Here is a 21,507-nt window from a genome sequence, read left to right on the forward strand (position 1 = left end):
TCTCCCTGGGACAAAGTAAACGCAGGCAGGCGAGGGCCAGAAGCAATTCCCGAGCACAACAGACCATCTGCGCTCTGAGAAGTCTCTTAAGATAAAGCCAACATTCCTCCCTCAAGGGCTTGTCCGAGACCGGTGCGAGGAGAGGGATGAGCGCTGGCAGCCGCCCAGCGGGCTGCCATGAACAGCGCCGGCCGTGCCCGGGGCCCGCCGGGGCAGAGCCTGGGCCGGGCGGTAGGCGAGAAAGCGGCGGGACACGTTTACCCGGGAGCGCCCTTCCAGCTCGGCCGCCTGCCGTAAAGCGCGCGCTCCGGCGGAGGGGCGGGGCTGACGCGAAGCGTCGCAAAAGGTCGCGCGTCCCCGGCCAGCGCTCGCGGCAGCCGCGCCGCGTGCGGCTCGCGCGCCGTGCCCAGTGCCGCGGGGCGGATGGCGCGGGCGGCGCGAGGCCGCGCGCTCCCGCGGTCAGCGCGGCCGCGCGCGTAGGGGCCACGGGCAGCGCCTCTCCCCGCAGCGCTCCTCCCGCGCTTCTCCCGCGCCCCTCCGCGCCATGCTGGCCGCCGCCTGGCTGGGCAGGGGCTCCTGGGGGCTCCTCCGCGGCGCGGCGCGGAGGCGGCCCGGCGGCGGCGCCAGGCCTCTGGGCGGCCGGCCCGGTGCGGCGGCGTGTGGGGGGCGGCGCGGCGGGGGCGTCTCGTGCCTGGCCGCGTGCGCGGCGCCCCCGCGGCTGCTGCGCGCGCCCGCCGCCGCCTGGCGCCTCCTGAGCGGCGGGGCCGCGCCGCCCGAGCGGCCGCGGGAGCGCGGAGCGGCGGGGCCCTACGCAGAGCTGGTACGTGAGGGACAGCGGGGACCGGGCGGGAGGGGGCGGGAGGGCAGGTGCCGCGCACGCAGCTCCCGCCGCGCTCGGCCTCTCCTGCGGGAAGGCGAAGTTAATGTTCAGCGGGCCGAGGCCGTGTGCCTTGCGCAAGCAGCGGGCTGCTTCCAAGGACTTTCCAGGCTTTCTGTCGAAAAAAGTGTTTGTCGTGATTAAAACTCTGCTGTTTGCCAGAGTGGGGTTTGCGTTCGCGCCCTGAAGTTTTTTCATTTCTTGCTTTGCAGTATGAAAACCCCTGGACCATCCCAAATATCCTGTCCATGGCGAGAATGGGTCTGGCGCCAGTTTTAGGCTATTTGATTGTTGAAGAGAATTTCAACGTCGCGCTCGGTGTCTTTGTCCTGGCTGGCGTGACAGACCTGGTATGTCTGCATCAGTTTGGAAATAAGGCTGTAGGGACCGGGCCGGGCCTTGAAACAGACCCCAGTGTAGAGTGGAAATGGACAAAACAGATTTGTTTTTAGATTTGCTGATTTCTAGGAATGCTGTGTATTTCCTTTGTAGTGCTGCAAAAGGTATTGGCAGGTGCCTGAAGGGGACTTAATGCTAATGGAGGAAAGGGGAAAGTCAGGGCTCCATTACCAGCACCAGCTTGTGCATCTGGTGGTCTGTTAAATGATACAAGTATCAGCTAAGAGGTATCACCTTTTATACTAGCTAAACTCGCTGTTTTACCTAATGTCATTCATTCAATTTCTCTCTAAAGTAGCGTACATTATCTGTTTTGGTTCATACTCTTCTAACAGAGAGCTGTTGAATTTTGGTTTTCCTAGTTGGACGGATTTATTGCACGGAACTGGGCTAATCAGAAATCAGCACTAGGAAGTGCTCTCGATCCCCTGGCAGATAAAATTCTCATCAGTGTGCTCTACGTGAGCCTAACTTGTGCGAATCTTATCCCAGGTGAGGAAATGTCAGTTGTGGTTCTAGATAAGGTGAAGAAGTTCAGTTTATCCGTAGCAACATTTATTGTGTTTCTAGAAGGAAAACTGTGTATCTGTTGGAACTCTTGCTTTGCCAGTTGCTCTTTGCTCCCATTAAACACATCCAAAGAAAAAACTGAAAGCAAGTGCTGCCACGTACAACAACAACTAGCATGTACTGCCACTTCCAAATGCAGTTTCTTTAAAGCAATAGTAGTTAGTAGCTCTATAAAATTGTTTTTCATGGACTGGATGGTTTTAGCTGTATTGACTGATTCAGCTTAAACCCTTTCAGAAGTCGTGTTGAACATCCTCAGTAATGCATAGAACTCGTTCAGGAGAATTTGGGAGTGGTTATTTTGTCTTGCTTCCAATTTTCTGCTCTTTTGGTTGTGTTTTACCTTTAATCATGGACACAGTTTTTCACTGGCTGGTTTTGGCTTGATCTTCCAGTTCCACTGACTTCCATGATTATCCTGCGGGATGCGGCACTCATTGCCGCGGTTTTTTACGTGCGATACAAAACTCTTTCTCCACCGGTGAGTGCACAGCATTAAAAACATGTAATCATGACAAAAAATAAACTTATCAGCTTTTAGCAAAGTTGTTACCAAGAGATTAGTCATCCTGAGGCTTGGTGGTTACCAGATATAATTCTTGTTCTTTTGCCAGATACATTTCTGAGCAGAGCAGTGTTTCATAAAATGCAGTTTGTAAAGATAAGTCAGAGCTACTGATAACTGTTTTTCCTGTGTGTGATGTATAATAATGGACAAAAGAGCAGTGTAATTCCTTAGTGCTACAGTTGCCTTTTCTTTATCATGTGAACAGGTATATCGAATTGAATGTACAAGGGTTGCATTTTTTTTCTTCTTTTCTCCCCCAACAGAGAACACTGAGTAGGTATTTTAACCCCTGTTATGCTACTGCACAATTAAAACCAACGTTCATTAGCAAGGTAAGGGCAGTAACTCATTACAAAAGACAACTCCTGGGTATTTGGGTGGTTTGGAGGGTGGAGATAATTTATCACTGCTGCTGAGTAAAGTTTCAAATAGTGCCAACCATGCATGGATCCTGTCTTCAACTATACTCTGTCAGACCACATGCTAATTTTGACAGAGTAAGATGCTTCATTTTAAGAAGGTTTCTAAATAAATTTTCTTCATGTAAACTAACCTTAAAGCAGTAATAAAAGTATGTTGATATTCCTTGCACTGTACTTCTTCATGTTTCTCAGAGTTCCTGTTTTGCTCTTTTCAGATGAACACAGCAGTTCAGCTTATTTTGGTGGCGGCTTCTTTAGCAGCTCCTGTTTTCAATTATGTGGACAGCATATATCTGCAGACATTATGGTAACTAATATCTTAAATTTTTTTTCCACAGATAATTTAATATGCTCCTAAAGAAACTGGTAATATAAATTAATTTGTGTGGAACAAAAAAAAAAAAAAAACCTGTGCCCAGAAGATATAATAAGCCCATATGGCTGAATTTTTACACCTTTAGTCTAAAATGACGCCAGAACTAGATATTTATTGGTACTTAATCTACTATACAAGCAAAAGGTGGTCACATGAAACTAGGTGAATAATAATAGTATAGAAATGAATAACAGTATAGAATAATGAATAATAGTATAGAAAAAAGTCTTTGGGATAGGCATGGTGTACCCAAACAAAACATAAATTCAGACCAGTGGAGAAGAAAGGAGCAGGAAGAAAGGCTGTGTGGATTCCTCACTTATTCATACCATAAGCGTCCTTGAAAAAGCAACCTTGGGATCAGTAAAAATAACCATTCTTATTTTTGCTTTATACTGAACCAGTCTTGAAACCCAGGTTTCTGCAGCCTCTTTTAAGAGCCCATGGAGAAATGGTGATTCCTGCTAGACTTTAGGAAGGAGGGGGAGGCATGGGATGAGAACAGACATTAAGAAACTTCTCTCCTTAAGTAATGCTGTTCCTTCCTCTGTCACTGGAGATCTGAACTGCAGCTATTACAAGTGCAGTTATTTTTCCCGAGTTCTTAGGTAAGAGTTCAGAACAAAGAGCTCTGAACAGCAGATGTCAGAATTACTTAGTAACTTAGTTTAAAGTAATGCAAAATCCAGTGCTACTTGTCTTCTAGGGAAATAAAAAACCCAAGCAAACCAAAGGAACCAAAACCACCAACCCAAACCAAGAAGCGTTTAAGGAACTATGAATGAACCTTGATCTTAACAGTCTGTGGTTTTTTATCCTGGTGGTAAAACAAAATCTAGAGTTGCCTCTGGGTGTAATTTGCCAGGGTGCTCAGTGAGTACTCTCAGAAACTCCCTGGCAGAGTGCTTAGGGAGGGCAGGGTGGAGCAGAGGGGCAGGCAGGGCTGTGGCACTGACACCACCTCAGGGGTGGTGTCAGCCTTTCACACAGAGGAGCATTGCTCATTTAGGGGTGTCTGTGGTCTGGCAAGGAAGCAGAAGAGGCTGAAGCAGGAACTTGTTCTTTAGCTTTGGAACTGGTGAAAAGGGTAAGTTCAAGTCTTGAGTGGTTTAAATTCTCCCTGTTCAGGCTGTCAAGAATTAGTTTCAAAAATCTGTCAATTCTCAAGCTGATAAGTTATGTAGGCTGCAAATGCTGAATCTTTTGTTTTCCCTTCTCTAGAACAAATGCTGGTGTGGTGGAAATTTGTTCTGGTGTCTAGTTATACTGAAGCATGCTGCTTTTACCACTGGATGGCAGATGCTTTGTTTATCTAATCCTCCCCTTAGCACTGAATTTCAGCACCTAAACTGAAAGCTGCATTTCTGTGCAGCATGGCTCCTGACAGTGGAGTTAAAAACAGGTGCTAAAAAAAAAAAAAAAGCACTTTCTATGTTGTCCATAAACCCAGCAGACTTACAGGAACGCTTTTCTCTTTTCCCCAAAGGTGCATCACAGCTTTCACAACGGTGACATCTGCCTACAGCTATTACCACTACGGCAGAAAAACTGTCCAGGTGATCAAGAACAAGTGAAGTGGTCCAGGATAAAAGGTGAAGTGTTCCTGGAAGGGCAGGAAGGTGCTGTGCCCACAGAGGTGGTGGTATTGCAGCTGAGTTTTGGATCAAAGCACGCTTTGTTTTTCTGCTTTAACCATGGCATCACAATGAAGTGAAATTTGAATATGTACTGTGTATATATGTAGAGAGAGACTTTTCAATGTATTTTTAATTTCTTTAAAAATGAAGTTGTTTACAAAAGCAAATAAATTACATTCTTAAAAACATGGGTTACTTGTTGATGCCATGTGCATTCTGAATAGTTTTATGCTGTTTTTGAGGTCAAGACACTTGGCACCAGATTTGTTTTGCCATATTCATGCAAGGCACTGAGTACACAGGGATCTGAGAAGAAAAAGCAATGACAAGAACAAATTTTTCTCTCAGCCTAAGTCAGTAAACCAGCACTGCTCATTAGGACTTAATGACACACCTCAGTTTGCAGCAGAAGAAAGGATGTCATCGAGGGACAATACCTTCTGAAATTCAAAGCAGAGAGAAATTTTGCTTTATATTCCACAGGTGATACAGACGAGCCATGAAGAGTTCCTACCCTGCTCCCTTTTCTTTTTAAAGATGAGCAATGGTGAACTGTACTCAGAGTTTTTGAGAAAGGTCAGTGCTGCAGTGAGGAGTCTGTACCCAAATGGAGTTAGATCCTATATATTGATTTCTAGTGATCGAAAATTCCTGTATCTCCAGACGCTTTAAAGCTTCTAAAGATGTTGTTTAATCCTAATACCGTTGGCTAAAGAGAACATTTAAAATACTGTCCAAATGAATGGAGACAGTGGAAGAAACTTTTAGATGTGTTTGCTGTTAATTCTTCTTGTATTTCTATCCTCAGCCTTCATGCAAGGACAACTTGTTCTTTGCCTGTTCTCTAGCTACAAAACTAAAGAAAGAATAAGGCAGAACAGGTCAAGTGGATAAACTCATATTTTTTCTTTGTGAGCAATATGATTTTTCTTTTATATCATAAAAAACTGTAACTATGGAGGGTTTTGATGACTGAAATCAGGAGGTAAATAATATCACTGTTGTATTAGCAAAGAAAACTTTCTGTGGGCACCTCTTTGGAGAGCACACAGTGTCTTTTGTGACAATGTTTGTATATACAAAACATTTTAATGTTGGTTTGGTTTTTTTTTAATATTGAAACTTGTATAAAATGGTGCACAGAGAAAACACTTGCTCCTTGTTAGTACCTTTGTTTTAACTGGCCTCGTGTTTTAGTGTTAACCCTGCATCTTTCAGCAAATAATAGAGGGCAAGGCCTGTGGAAGTTTCCTTAAAGTACATGAGTAGCGGAGTATTTTCGGTGAAAAAACAGTTCGGAAAGTGGAGATTATTGTACCCCGTGCGGCGCTTGGTGTTAGGTTCTGGTTGATGGGATTGGCGATTGCTTGGGCAGCGCTTCTGGCCCCGCGCGGCCGCCGTACCGCGGCCCCGCCCTGCCCGCGATGGCGGCGCCCGAGCCGCCGCCGCCGCCCGAGGGCTCCAGGCCGCTGAGCGCGCTGCTGAGCGGCATCGCCCAGGCCGCCTTCCACGGCAATGCCAGCATCACCGAGGAGCTGCTGCGCGCCCAGCTCTATCCCGAGGCGCCGCCGGAGGAGTTCCGCGCTCTGCGCGCCAAGATGAGCGGCCTCCTCCAGGTACCGGGGCCGCGGACTGCGGGAGGCCTCGCTCCCGCCGGGGGTGCGCGGGGCTCTGGGTGCGGGGCCCGCAGCACTGCCCCGCCCCGCCCTGTGCCCGGCGGTGACACCTCCGGCTCCATCCCCGAGCGGCCGAGACAGGAGCCGGGGAATGGCCTGCAGCGGTGCTCTCAGCACGGGGTGTGACCCTGGGGCTGGGGCTGTGCGGGGCTCCGTGAGCTCTGTGGGCCCGCGCAGCTCCGCTGCTGCTGCGCTTCTGTGCCTCGGGCTCTGCCGCTCCTCTGGAGCTCCTCGGGCTGCGCAGGGCAAAGGCAGCACGTTTAGGGTGCGTGCTTGTGGAAATAAGGACTTGCTCCTTTCTGAGAAGAACTGCAGTTTTCTTGTAAGAAAACCGTGCTCTGGAGAAAGCCAATTATAAGGCAAGCTAATTTAGTCAGCAGATTTTGATTTTTGTGCAAGAGAGAGGATATTTTTCTCCATAATGGAGCTTTTTGGTCTCCATTCAAAGTGAAAAGCCTGGTGTAGTTCCCGACAGCTGCATGTGGCTCAGGGAGCCTCCAGGTGCTGAATCCTTGGATGGCCACTGCCACCTTGTGGGTAAATGCACGGCATGGCAGGATTTATAAACGTGGTCGGTGGTTTTAAATGTAATTGAGAGATCTGGAATTGGATGAGGATGATGTTACTCGCTTTCTGCCTTTATGGAAATTCTGTTGTTTATTTAATGATCAGATTCATGTGGTGCCCTGAAAAGCCTGCAATGGAAACTGAATCCTAAAGACTGATTCCTTTAGGGCTCCCTGGTTTTGTCTGTTAGTTTTTTTCTAGTGGGTAACTTAAAGGCACCGAAGTTCTATGGACCCTTATAGGATATGTGCTCTGGAGCATCCTAAAAGTACTTCTTGTCTTTCTTGGCTCTGAGAGCCCTCTTTCCTTCACACCTTCCAGTTTTGGGGGGGAAGACTGATATGAGGAATGTACTTTGGAAGTAGAGAAGCTTAAACTTAGCTCCCTCTTTTAGTATCTCCCTGACTTGATACCTGGAGGGTTTTTGTGTCACACTGTATTCACTGATAGCAGTAAACTTCGAAAGTGATTCCTTCACCTGCAACATCTTGGTCTCTGGACACACCTCTTGGGTGCTGGTGTCTCCTCAGCACCTGATCTGCCTTTTCCCATCCTAGCCAGTTGCCATGTGAATTTCTGAGCATATTTATTCCCATTTTGATACTTAGTTGATTGTGAAAAATCTCTATTATTAAAATCAGAAAAGCCAGGGAAAAAAATATGTCTGTTACCTTTTTGTGGTTTTATTTTTTCCTTCCTTCTATGGGTGGTGGAGGAAAGGGAGCAAACAGCAGGATGGCAACAGAAAGTCTAGAAGCAGAGAGATTCATTGCTTCTGTGACTTAATTGGTGTAGTGTCTTCTGAGCAGTAAACATGGATCTGGATCATAAATCAACCTCTTGTTTTCACTGGAGAACTTCCCATTACCTCTCTGCATTCCACCTGTGCAAAGCACGGAGATGAAGAAGTGCCACAAAAGTCTATTGTGTTTACTGTAGCAATAAAAAAAATGTAAATTCCCTCTCAGATTACATAGAGAGTATTGCTGGATTTATGTTTATAAAAGAGGTCATCATTATCTATTTCTTCCCCCTGTTTCCTTTGCTAGCCATCAATCTGCTGAATATGCGTAAATCAGCTGACCTCTTGCTAAAATGCCAAATTTATTTTGTAGTGAAATCATGTTTCTTTATTAAATTTCCTTTTTAAGAAATTTAATTTCTTGTGTGGAATATCCTGGAGGGCAGAACAAAGCCCTAGAAAGGTTGGCCCCGGAGAACCATACGATTTCAGTGTTGTGCTAATTGTTTTTTGCCCTCTGCCTTCATCCTTCCCAGCCTCCTGTCCCTTAAGGAGAATTCCTCCCTCCCCCCCAGCTTTTTTGGGTTTTTGAAAGATTATTTCATCCTGATTAAAACACCACATTTGTCTGCTTCTTACATAAGTTTAGTTTACAGCATTAGTCCACCTGTCATAGTTCCTTTCCATGTGGAGTAATCCCACTGTTTTCCTTTTGGTGGCAGTAACCTCTTGCATTTACTGAGTGGGATCCTTTGCTGCTGGGTTTAAAGTGTCCTTCACTCTTCTGCTTTGGAACAAACTTTATGTAGGATAAATAATAATAAAAAATTCAGCATGAGGAGTGGAAATATTTTATTATATTTGATTTATAAGTTGTTTTGTTTGGGATTTTTTGTTATTTGTGTTGGGTTTTTTTCAGAAATACTGAGGAAGTTACCATCTGTAATAAATATCCTGGTATGTGAATAGTAAAATATTAATCAGACTGTATAAATAATAATAACAGCTTGATATCCAGTGTATAAAGTGTGTTGTCCCTAAAGATTGTCACATCCCTGCTAGGGACTGCAGCCCTTTCCCTAGGAAGTTGTTGTTGTGACCTCAAGAGGGGTTTCCAAAGCATTTTTACCCGTTTGAGAAGGAAGAGACAACTCAGTCTTCATAACAGGGACTTGCCCTTACAGGAAAAATCAGAGCAGAAAAGAAGTTGTAAGGTTCCCTCAGCTGTGAAGGATAAATGCCTTTGCTTCTTCAGCAAGATTTCTGCTAACAGAAACATTTCTGCTACCAATTTATGCTAACTGGTGGAAAATAAATGACTTCTTGAGTTGCCTTTCTTCCCTCTCCTTGGTTAGCTTGTGATTCCTCAAATATGTGGGCTGTGTTACGAACTCAGGAGCACTTTGCAGTTGTCCAAGCTTCAGGAAGGGTGAGAGGGAGAGAAGCTTCAGTCTGAAGACTGAGATTAAATAACTTTGGAAGAGCTAATAGGAGACACTGCTTGCTTTCTGCCACTTTGATTTGCAATTGTGCCTGCATATGCTCACTAAAAAGAAAATATTTTAAGCAATCTCATTCTTCTTGATTCAGGGAAAGTGAAATGAGTACTGTGTCCCTGTTTTCTGCCCAAAAATGTGTCCTATGTAGTGCTATACTTTTTACTCCGGTGAACGACTGGGCTTATAATGGATAACTCTATTTGTTATTGAGCTAGGTGAAAATGTATTAATAACTAACTTTGCACAAATTTTGTGAGGTAGGGAATGTCTGTAGTGTTATAATAGGATACACATGAGAAAATAATTAGTAGTAGTAGTAGTAATATCCAAATTGATGTTTGCCTGGAACAACTAAATAAGAGTCCTAGCTTTTTTTTTTTTCCTGTTTTTTTTTGTTTTTTTTTTTGTTTTTTTTTTTTTTTGTAGCAGAACACCACTATTATGTAGCTCACTAATCTGAACACAGCTCAGTTGCCAGCTCACCAGTGTCTGGTGTTGCAGCATACATTTTCTCATATAAACTCTAATCCCACAGTTATTGCTTCTTTTTTACTTTTTCCCCCCCCTTTTCAACATTGTCTTAGGAGGGTAGAAAATGTAATGTTTACTGGAACTAGCACCTACTGTATTGCAGTGATGTAAATGTGCGTGGGCACTACCCCAAAGCATTCTTACTGATTTTAATATGAGTTACTTCAGCTTTTAGGTTGGTGTATATGTGGTCACTTCACAAGGGGACTGGCACAGCTGGCAGGTCACATAAAGTGGAGGGGGAAAATACTTGAAAACAATGAAGTGGAGAGGAAGGCTGGGTGCAGAACGTGAAGAACATTGCCAGGAGTGATAAGATCAGTGCTCCACTGCCTGGAGCAGCAATTTGTTGCTTAGGTATGTCAGCTAGAAAGAAAAATGTGCCTGCATCATTCGGGATCTTTTTAATGACTTTTTCCTGATTTCTCAGGTTGCAAAAGTTGTGATTGGTGTTGTTAAAGCCTCTCACACTTGCAGTGCTGTTTTCACTGGTACTGTGATTCCTAAGGAGATGGGTAGGAGGTGGTGTTATTGCTGGTGGCTGTGAGATTTGGAGGTGATGGTGTTCTGCACCACGAGCATTGTTTTAAACAACAGGGTGTGAACGAGGAGCCTGTACATTACAAACCTCAACTACCACTGCAGATCCTGAAGGCAGACAGAAACAGAAGGGCACCCACCATTATGGCATCGTTCATTTATTTAATGAGTGGTATTTTCTGTAACTCACACATGAGACAGAAAGGCTTGTTTCATTTGGATTGTGAAATGCTGATACTCTGTAATTGTGCCACCTCAGTGAAAATGGCTCACCAGAAGTTTACTGGTTTACCTGACCTTTTGCAGTGCTTTTTTTTTTTAAGGTTAGCTACGGAAAAGTGGTAAATTAGAGTAACGTCATCAGATCTGTGTCACTGATCTATTATAGGTGTGGTAGGCTCTGTATTGCCCAAACAAGAAGCAAATCTCTCTCTCTCTCTCTCTCTCTTCTAATTACAGTGTTGATTATATCTCTGCAAGCAGAGATCTGGTTGCTTTGCCCCAGTTGTGGAGGTTGGTGCTACCTGTGTGTTTCTAGAGCAGGCAGGTCAGTACTGGCTCCTCTCATGTCTAATGCCTCTGCACTACCTCTTAGTTTTAGTGTCCTACTGCATTTTAAATCTGCTAATTGCCAGTTAATGGACTTCCAGAACAGCATGCTGCTGAGAAAGTTGGATTTCCTGGTGGTGGGAGTGCTGCATGTCCTGCTGATTCCCACTTTCCCATCCAAATGTGTGGTTTAGTTTGCTGCCTTTGTAGGACTTCTGCAAGCACGTACCATTCTCATCATTAATGAACCATTTCTCAGAAAAAAAATCCCAAAACCCAAAGCCACAGGTGTGACTTTGTAAGTTACACACACGTGTGTCTGTGATCAGCATGTTCTGTGTATATTTGTGTATGTTGAGTATACACAAACACTGTTGTGCACAGAAAATGAAATATATTGATTATGCTGTAATTCATTATTCCAATCTGATCCCCATGGTGTTCCTCTTGACCTTAACAAGAGCCTACTCTGATTGAAAAACAGGGAGTCAAATCTTGCCTTTGAAGATCATTATTCCAAATTAAATGCTTCTACTATGCTTAATTAGTATTCATCAAATACATGCTGTATTGAATATATTTGAAAAGGGAGGACTCCCTTAGGCTTCACAGGTAGTTTCATGCCTTTATTTCAGTACCACTAAGGCCCCATTCTCTATTTCCCGAAGTGTGTGGTAAATGCTGAAGAGGGTAATGAAGCTCAGTGCCATCATCTCACAGCACTGGTGACTTTCTGGACTACTTTGAGTTGTACTTTTTTTAAATGTGGGGCTCTGAAAAGGGGAGAACTTGGGCTGTCTTGTCTTCAATGTGGTGCATGAAGACTAAAAGGAAAGGAAAGGCTCAATGCTGAAATTTTGTTATTTGTTATATGATACTATAAAAATGGTGTCTCTTACAACTGGTGTGAAGGAAGATTAGTTCTTGCTTGCTCCAGGAGCCGATTGATGGTGACAAGGAAATAAAAATATTAATTTCAGCCTTACTGGTTTCATGTGATGCTGTCACAAAGCTGAGCAGATAATAGATATTGCTTTCTTGCTTGCTTGCTTGCTTTCTTGCTTTCTTCAGAGAGAGTGGTTAACACATTGACTAACACACTATCAAAGATGCAGGAGGTGTGGTATGCACTTCAGCCAGTGAAGCTCACAGCTAGTGTATAAAAAGGAAATTTGGATGACACTTACAACTCAAACTTTTTTGCAAACTGAACATCTGAAATTTCTCATTCCTTGTAACACTTAGCTACAATCTTGGCATGATGTAGTTTAGATTTTTGACTGTGCTAGTGTATAGCAACTGGGTGCAGTATATCCAACAACTTATTAAAAAGAAAAAAAATGCAGACAAGACCAAAACTTTTGTGTGGTGTGACTAGAATCTACTTGTATGGCTATAATTATTGCAGTTTGAAGCTTGTACTCTGGATTTCTTCCAGTCTGGTGACCAAATATGGTGGAGCCTGACTTCTTCAACATTTGGATTTGTTGGACATTTTGTTTTTTTCAATAGTTTATTTAATTAAGGGAAAAAAAAAAAAAAAAAAAAGAAAAAAAAAAGGGAAAAGGTGTAATGGCACTGCAAATGTTATGTGAAGTCCTTTTTCATTGATGTTTTAGTCCTAAAACCCAGTGGGGCAGAAGTTGTCAGGTAAGAACATCTGACAGCTAGAGCTCCTGAGTGGCTCCTGTGTGTTTCCCCAGGAGCCTCCCTGGGCAGTCAGGATTAGCTGCAGCTTCCTGAGACGGCTCCAAGGTCATCCCTGGGGGATGATTTATGTTATAACAAGGTGAATTGAGTGACTTTATTTAAACACAGGGCCTAATATAACTAGTTTTTTATTTTATAATTACCATTATAAATATATGCTTTTACACTGTGAATTTTAAGAAAAGGATTTAGTTTATGGAGTAAGAATGAGTGGAACATTGATGGCCTCCATTGTGAAGGATTAAGGTTCATTATTGGGAAAACCAAACTGGCTTGGTTGGTTGGTTTGTTTTTTGTGGTTGTTTTTGTTGGCTTTGGTTTGTTTGATTATTTATTTTGAAGGGAAGGCATTTTTTTTTGTATTCTCAATACCTCAAGCTTAAGCCCAGTAGTTTTCCATAATTTTGTACCATTGTGTTTACCAATTATAAACAAGGAAACCAGATCTTCCTTTACTTATTTTAGCCACTCAACAATTTAAGAATTGGACTGTTTGAACAAAGTGAGTGGGACTTGCCTTTTGCTTTGTTTACAGTGCACAAGCACCTGGTTCTGGTTGATAGCCCAAGATCTAATTCAGAGTATTCTATCTTTTATAAAGTTGGTAGTTTTAGAATTGTATAGCAAGCCTGGGAGTCCCTCCTCATTCTCAGTTCCCAGTGGAGTTCAGTATCTGTTTATCTGCTGTGCTTTGAGGACTGCAAGTTTAATTTTTAAAGGTGACAGTGATCTTGGAATGCACTTTTTTTATCCCTCTAATTCTTCTGTATTTACCTTTTTACAATGCTGGCTTATGTGTGATTTCACGTAAGCAAAACCAGACTGCAGCAATCTCATGAAAACAAGACATAAAATATACTGTTCACAGAAAATGTGAAATAATAGCCAACTTGTCCAAACAGTTTTTAGCTTTAAGTGTTTTTCTAACTATTTACAAAATATTTTTGTAATCATGTTATTGTGAATATGTTAATACATTTCCAAAAGTATGTTTTTTCACATCTCTCTCTCTTTGCTAACAATAAAAAGTGGCAATACAAATATAGTTTAAGCAAATTCTGTGGGGTTTTTTCCAAATAAGGTTTGATTTTTTTTCTTGGTTGAGATGTTTTGGGATTTCTGCCAAGAGATTTCTACCTCAGCTTGGTGGGTAGTTTTTCTTTCCTTCCTTTGCAGTCTCTCTGAACTGTGATGCCAGGATTATGAAATATATTTTGAAGACACTGAAGTAGTATCTGTGTGAAAGGCAAGTAATCAACAGACATTTTTACTCCTTGTCTGACATTTACACACGGCTTTGTTGTCTCTCTTCAGACTGTCACATCAGATGTGCTGTTCTTTCAGACTCTTTTTGCCATTTCTGGTTCAAGAGTAGTTTTTATTCTCTTCTGTCAAGCTGTTTGTATAAGTGCCTTTTAGTTTTACACAGTCACACATGGCAGAAATATTTCATGTACTTGGATTAGTTGGGTTCCTTTTTTTTCATTTAGCTCAATTTTTTAATATTTTTGAAGTGAGAAAGATCTTCTTTACTCCCTTTTTCTACGGAAGAAAAAATGGTACATTTACGATTTACATTTGCTTGGCAAGGAGAGTGGGTTTGTTCTTTTTATCACATGTCAGGAAACCTGCAAAAAGTCTCATAATGAACAGAAAGCTCTAATGAAACTGTCCATGTGGACAAATGGGAAGGAGTTTATTGAATATGAGTAGCCCCCGATTTTACTAAAAGACAAAAGCCACGGGGAAAATTAATTAAATTCTTTTTGATGGTCTTTTTGTAGGGGTCTTGGAGCAATTGATTGCTGAAGTTTCTAGCAGCTGAGGCCTAAAAACATGGAATCCAAAAGCAGATTTTCAGCTGTTTTCACTGGCTGTGTCCCTGCAAGCTCTGGCAGCCACAGTGGTGCATGGGCAGCAGAGCACATGGGCTGTGCAGGCACAGGGCTGCTGAGGGACCCCCACAAACTGGGGAAAGCCCTGAAGGCTTGGCCAGCTCTACAGATAGATAGATAGATAGATAGATAGATAGATAGATAGATAGATAGATAGATAGAGTCCAGCAGCCCAACCTGATAGAGAGCTACCTTTTCTGGGGTAGTCAAAGCAGTCATTGATATTAAATAGGATTCTGTTGGAGAATGCTTTGGTTGATGTCTTAGCTGTTTCATCACGTCTTCAGCTTTTTTTTTTTCCTCACAAAATGTTAATTATATTTAGTGCAAAGATAATTTTGATACAGGAAATGGCAACTAAGTCTTTATGGGCAAGTGAGAGATGGTTTCTTCCAAGCTCCTTGCTTTGGTCTCTGTTCCTGATCAGGTGATGTTTTCCAGCAACAGGGATGGAGAGGAAGATTTAGAGAGGAGTTTTGATTCCTGTGCTGAGGAGTTTGACCTGCTGCTCCTTTCTCCTTGTAAAGTCTCGTGTGTTCACAGTCACCATGGCTGCTGCTGGTTTGGGGAACATGTTTTATGTTTCACTGAGCTGACAGGAGGGAAAACTATTTTCCCTGTGCTGAAAGGAAGCCCTGGTGGCTGGGATCCTGAGAATGGAAGCTTCTCTCTCACCTGTCAGCTCTGTCAGCATGTAACATGAGTTGTCAAAATAGGTGGTGAAGGACCAGATGGCAGAGCACTGTTGGTTGCTTCCTGTGAAGCAGTGTAGTCTGTAAGCTTCTCTCCTTCCTTGGCTGATCCATTTGCTGCTCTGAAACTTGTCTGCAGGGTTATGGGCTGAGTGAGACAGGGTTGAGTTTCCAGCCTAGGCTGGGAGTGCAGAAATCATTCTCCTTCCAGGTAGGAAATGGAACTCCAGCTGCTGCTTAGAGTGGCAATAGCAGGTAATGCACAGTAGTGCTGGGAAAGAAGGAAAGCAGAGATTGGAGTCAGAATTTGCCACTAAAATGGAGTATATGGTAACAGGGGAGGGGTGAGACTCATATAGTTCATGTTTTTCACTGCTAGAGCATCTCTGCTTTATGTCCAAATGCAAGCCAAGGGACAGATTAGCTGAGTTAACCCTTAAGATGCAGACAATCAAGGTACTCTGAGTAGAAGTGGAAACTTAATTCATGATACTAATTCTGTTTCTGTGCATGGTTCATAATAAAGCAAGTTTATGCTGATTTCACTGACAGGATCACTGCTTGCAAAGCTCCAATAAGCTCTGCTAATGTCTACACCATTACTGCACTCAGGGTAGAGCTGCAACTTTTTTTTTCCATGTCTTCAAAATGTGAAGTGCTCCAACTTCTATTTTTAACTCTCCTAAGTGAAATGAGATTAAACATGAAGCAGTAGTCCGCAGCAGCAAGTAATTTTCCCAGAATTATTGTAGAAACCTGGTAAACACAGATCTCTTTTATTGTAAGAGGACAGAGGGGGAGAAGAAAAGGCTGAGTACTTGGTCTCCTAAGGGAACGACAGGTCATGTCACCAGTTCCAGGATTGTCACTGTGTCTGTCTCTCTTTCCCTGCTTTAACTCCCTCCCTTTAATTTTTTTTGGGTTTTTGTTTTTGGTTTGTTTGTTTTGTTTTTTTTTTTCATTTACCATCTGGTATTTTCTGTCCTGTCTGGATTTCTTTCTGCCTTTTATTCACCTCTCTGTCTTTAGCAATAGTCCATTAAGTGGCTTTCATCTGTTGAGGGTTCTTGCTTCTGAATCCAGCTTCTTCAGGACTGAAGAAAAAACATTTTAGACTGAATAATGTAACCTCTAAAGATCTCTATGTTTTCCAGGAAAACAGCTCCCTTCTGCTGAAGCAGAGTTCAGGGAGCACATATGCGTGCACATCCATTTAGAAAGAGATTGAACCTCTCAAACTTGTCTGTAATATGGTTGCATGTTCAAGAACTACTGGAAATGTGACATTTCCTCCACCACAAGTGGCAAAATGCTCTCTAAACCACAGCAAAGGATTGGACTTGAGTGGGCAGAAAACTGGTGGCAAAGTCTGTATTTTTTTTCTTTGCTGTAATTCGGTAGAGTACAGGTCAGGTTGGACAATTTGTATTTTTAATTTCAGTATGTTTATATTTTTAATCCTCCTATTTCACCCTTGTTGTTGCAAGTATATCTGCTATTAATAGAACTTTTGTTTTGTTCCATGTTTTATCTCCAGCCTGTCCAGCCTATCTGTGCTCTCTGAGAAGCACTTTCCTGTGCCTTTTTTTCTTGTATAACTCTTCCTCTTTTATTTTAAATAATACAAGTGGTTTGAAAAGTTACTCAGGAAGGAAGGGCTGGTGCTTTTTTAATGTTTATTGCTTAAAATCCAAGCTTTTAGTATCTACTCATCATCTGAGTCTGCAGGCATCGTTTGGATACCTACCTATGACTGATGTTATCTGTGGGTGGGCTCGTTCTGTTTTCATTATTATTGTTTGTTCTTGTTTTGTAAGTGCTCTAAGGGCTAGACACAGTAGGTCCTGACTGAGTAATCCAAATGATTCTCAATTTTCCTTCAGCTAAAGATGTTTTCTGGAGCGGGGGAGCCACTTGCTGGAGCTCAGCCCAGCAGGCGTGATGTGACCGCAGAACACGGCTCAGGTTGCAGCTCCTGTTTTCATCAGCCCTTCATCCTCCTTTGTCATCAAATGCATCTTCACACTGCAGAAAAACGACACCTTCTGCAAATTAATTTGGGAAGTGGTATTTTATGGTGTTGTGAGTTCAAACAGGTCATTTCTAGCAGCTGCACAGACTCCTGGCAGGGGCAGGCTGGAGGAAAGATGTGGGTGCTTCACATGCTTTTAAAGACTAATGCTAAATCTCTTTTGTGTTCAGTTGTAAGCTAGGTCAAAAATAGCTGAGTATTTACTCCCCTGTGATTGAACTTTCAAGCAAAAAAAGTAATTTTAACAGAGAACACAGTTTGATGAGCTAGTATGCAAAAAAAAAGTTGGTGTTTAGGGGATGTCTGCTTGGTGGGAGCCTGGGAATTGTGGGGGTGAAGATGGAGGAGTCAGTGACCCATTGAAAAGAATTTTTTCCTTCCATGTATGCAATAAATGAGTCTGTGTGGAATCAAGCTTAATAAGATCAGGAACACAGGAAGGATGTAATTTTGCCTGAAACTTCATCATCCACACACACATATTTCCCATCTGCAGCAGCAGTTCTGTAATTTTTGTGTTGGTGTGTGTTACAAGTCTTCCCATCCAAGAACAAAGCCTGACAAAAATCAGAAGTCAAATTCAAAAATATTTACAAGTCTACTGAAACTCTGTCGACCTGGTGAGTGCCTCCTTGGCAAGAAATAAAAAGGTTGGAATAAAAAAATAGTTGTTGCAGAAGACCTCTTGCGTACTAGAAAAAATAAGCTACAGGGTTTACACAATCTATGTATTTATTGACCTCTTAATGGTTCTTTTTTCTTAGCAAACTTTTATTTCACTTTTAGCTTTCACTACAGTTCCATAAGAGGCAAGTAAAAGTAATACTGGGACATAGCATGGAATATGAATAAAAGAATTCATATGATCTCACATGGATTCGATGAAGACTTAAAGATTAATTAAAATCTTTCTACTTTGTGGTAGAAATACTAAATGTATTAGGGTTACTTGTGATTTCTGACTTGTGGGAGGTATAGAAACCTTTAGTTTTGGGGTTTTTTTTGCCCTGAAAGATGGACCACCATTTCCAAGTGCAGATAGGCTGCAGGCTGTTGTATCTAATTTTATCTTAATTCTAATTCTCAGGAGAGCTCTTGGGCTGTAATAAACAGTGTTAGTGAGGCACAACCTACCAGCTAGTTGAAAACCTCCAGTGTGTCCAGAAACGTGGGAAAGTCTTCTGGACTTACATCCAGGGAACATCTATGGGAACAGCTCATTTGTTACAGGGCTGGGTGTCTCAGCAGCCCTTGGGAGAGTCAGGCTTGTACATACAGAGGAAGACCCAGGAATCAAAGGGTTGGGAAGATGTTGGATTCCTCCTGTCAGAAGCTGCTCTTTGCAGAGGAACACGCTGAGCTTGACAAATAGCACAGTGTCAACAGCACTGATGTGCTGTTCTGAGCTGCATCTCTTCCCCTGCAGGCAGCTGCTGTTTGTCCCCAAGTCCAGTAAATGTTTTCTCCTGAGGCTGAATGAATGAATGAATAAATGAAAGAGCTGCATGTTGGTGTTACCCAGAGCAGGCTTGGTGTGGTGCAGATGTTTGGCTGAGCGAGGTTCCTTGGCGTGTTCCTCCTGTCTGAGCTGCTCCCACATCTCCCTGCATGCATTCCTGGGCTCTGAGAAATGCTTTCAGGTTCTGTTTCTAAAAGCACATGAATGAGAAGGGCTGTGATGCAGGAATAGCCTTTTACCCCAGCTCCCAAAAGCCTAAGGAGGCAAGTTCAGTAGCACAGGCCATGAACTGTTGGTTTCCTTGAGCTTGGGATTTCTTTGTGCTACAGGGTGGCAGCAGCCTGCAGTTCTTAGGGTCAGCTGGAGGAAATGTCTCCACATGCTGCTATGTCCAGCTCTTAAAGCTCTTCTGTGATGGTTGACAAGTAATGTTTTATTTCTGAGAATGAAATATGTTCTTTTTTTTTTTTCCCAGTGGGTTTTACCAATTGTTGTTTCTCACTAGTACTGCGTGCTTGTCAGGCTTTATTTCTCAGAAAATATAATGAATTTAAGTCTGTTTTCCTGTTCTGTGTACCAGGGCACATGTCTGATGGATCTAATTAGCCTAATACAAAACTCTCCAGATTATCAAATACTGTTTCATTAAGGAAATGGTATTTGAAGTCATATTTTTATTGGCTGAATTGTATTGGAAGACATAGTGGGTATGTGTTGAAGGAGAACACAAGGAGAATTCAGTATGACTGAAACTGTTTCTTGCTGTTCAAAAGCATCTGCCCAGCTTCTGGAAAGGAAAGTATTGCCAGTCACTGAGGGCAGGATTTGTGTGCTTGTAATATGACATACTGTCCATAAGCTGTGCTTTTTAGGAGAGAAAAGAAAAAGCATGTTTTATTAAATCACAAAATACATAATGTGAGGAAATTTTTAATATCTAATGGTGCTATCTTACAGACTCTAGTTTTGAAATAGGATTTTCTTACTTAGACATTTAAGTGAATAGTCATAGTAAAGTTAATTTATATTTTGCACTGGCATAGAACAGCTGTGATTATACATTCTTAAGAGAACTTTTCTGCTTTTTGTTAGTTGAGGATTTTTATGTTGAAATGGTAAATTACTTGTGATTACCAACAAAAACTGAAATTAGCTGAGAGTGTAAAGTCATATCATTGCATAATGATGTGTCACTAACATTACAGTGACTGAAGGTATGGAAGTTATTCTGCACTTTAAGGTCTGTCTGGACTAAGTAATTGGCATTAATAAGATGTATCACTCTAGAACCAATGCTGACAGTGATTCAGTGATTCAGCAGCAGATGGATAAAACAGGTTTCAATACCTTAAAGTTCTGAGATTTTTCTGGTTAGGATGCTGAACTGCATGTGTTGCTTATTCCAGCAGTGAAACAATCTTCACCATGGCAGTCAGAGTTGAGGAACAGCTGGTCATTGTCCTGGTGGTGATAAATGCCCATCTGAAGCTCCTGGGGTTTAATAGCATGAGAGGGAGATAATTATAATCAGATATATTTTATCTGTCTCTAGTTATAAGCACAGAAGAACCACTGGTGTCCTAACTTAATAAATTCTTAGAAATATCAATCAAATGTATTCACTGTAACTTGATATTCTATGTAATAAATGAGCATTGTTAAAAGTAATAGAAATAACAGTTTGTAATGCTATGCAGAATATGACTGGAAATATGGTTTTTGCCAAGTTAAATTAAAACATTTCCCCAAGCTTAAAAAATTCTGAACTGAGGCTCTTCATATAAGCAATGGAGTAGAACTACATTTGTTTAAAGAATAAATTGTGTAAATGTTCATGCAGCAAGATACTGAGAAGATCAGCAAGGACTTCAAATATTCTTTCATTTTTTTCCACAGTGAAATGTTTCCAAGTTAAGATGAAAAAGAATACTAAAATGAGCTACTGTTCTTATGTGACTTGAAAACTATTATAGCCAGTGGGATTTGTTGAGGAATTTCAAAGAAAATATATCTCCATTAATTAGCATCTTCATGCAGCTGTACCAAAATATAACTCATTGATTGTTTGTACCCACTTCCAGTTAATTTTTTGAAAGGAATATTTAAGTAGTAGTCATATTTCCAAGAAGAGAGAGATTCTAGTCTGAATGATGGATTACAAGGTTATATTATATAAGGTCTGCATTATCTGATAAATACTCCACCAAAATACAGTATGGTTGTTACCTTTTGAGTTCTTGGCTGTGCAGTAAGTTTCTTTTATGTGTAGATTATAAAACCATCTATATTGTGTGCACATGTGTGTATGAGGGAGGTATAAATAATGGCTAATTATCATACATGGTTTTCTTCCTCTGGTTTTATGTGGCTCTCCTTTGGTAACAAATAGTATCAGGTGCTTATAATACATAAAGGTGCAGAGTTTTTAAATGTAGCTCACATCAGACCCTAATTTAATTGTCAATCTCTTGATGATCTTTACCAAATAGCTTGGTTGAACTGTCCTGTACATGCTCTAGTAATATTTTTTTTGTGTTCCTTATGCTTAAAGTTTCAAGTTTGGTCATAAGGTTCCTCATCTGGATACACTTCAAAGTCAGATTTATATCATGTGTCAAGCACAATAAGGAACTTTGTGTCTGCAATTTTTTATCAGCTTAGAAGGGCACTGCCAGAAATCCTGCTGCATCTTGCAAAAAGGGTGAGCTGCAAAGAGAGTGAGCTTAAAAAAAATCCTAGAGGATTACAAATGTGAAATATTGGAAG

The 21,507-nt window shown here is 41.9% G+C and overlaps 2 protein-coding genes across 2 annotated transcripts in view; both read left to right on the forward strand.

Annotated features, from left to right (window-relative positions):
• Positions 1-350: 350 nt before the first annotated feature.
• On the forward strand, positions 351-5,037 carry CRLS1 (cardiolipin synthase 1). Its single transcript, XM_056487851.1, has 7 exons — positions 351-820; positions 1,090-1,227; positions 1,639-1,768; positions 2,242-2,327; positions 2,678-2,746; positions 3,052-3,143; positions 4,699-5,037. Exons 1-7 carry the CDS (start codon positions 545-547, stop codon positions 4,784-4,786), a joined length of 879 nt encoding a protein of 292 aa, XP_056343826.1. The 5' UTR covers positions 351-544; the 3' UTR covers positions 4,787-5,037.
• Positions 5,038-6,240: 1,203 nt separating this feature from the next.
• Positions 6,241-21,507, forward strand: part of COMMD1 (copper metabolism domain containing 1) — a 59,646-nt gene continuing 44,379 nt past the window's right edge. The window contains exon 1 of the mRNA XM_056487852.1: positions 6,241-6,465. Coding sequence (XP_056343827.1) covers positions 6,274-6,465 — 192 coding nt within the window. The 5' untranslated portion in view covers positions 6,241-6,273. The remainder of the gene's footprint in view (positions 6,466-21,507) is intronic.

This window comes from Oenanthe melanoleuca, chromosome 3 (genome assembly GCF_029582105.1).
Source record: "Oenanthe melanoleuca isolate GR-GAL-2019-014 chromosome 3, OMel1.0, whole genome shotgun sequence".
In the NCBI taxonomy this organism is placed as follows: Eukaryota; Metazoa; Chordata; class Aves; order Passeriformes; family Muscicapidae; genus Oenanthe; species Oenanthe melanoleuca.

Coding starts and splice junctions, on each gene's coding strand:
- CRLS1 (XM_056487851.1), top strand. CDS start 545: ATGCTGGCCGCCGCCTGGCTGGGCAGGGGCTCCTGGGGGCTCCTCCGC. Junction 821..1,089: donor CGGGGCCCTACGCAGAGCTG/GTACGTGAGGGA, acceptor CTTGCTTTGCAG/TATGAAAACCCCTGGACCAT. Junction 1,228..1,638: donor TGGCTGGCGTGACAGACCTG/GTATGTCTGCAT, acceptor TGGTTTTCCTAG/TTGGACGGATTTATTGCACG.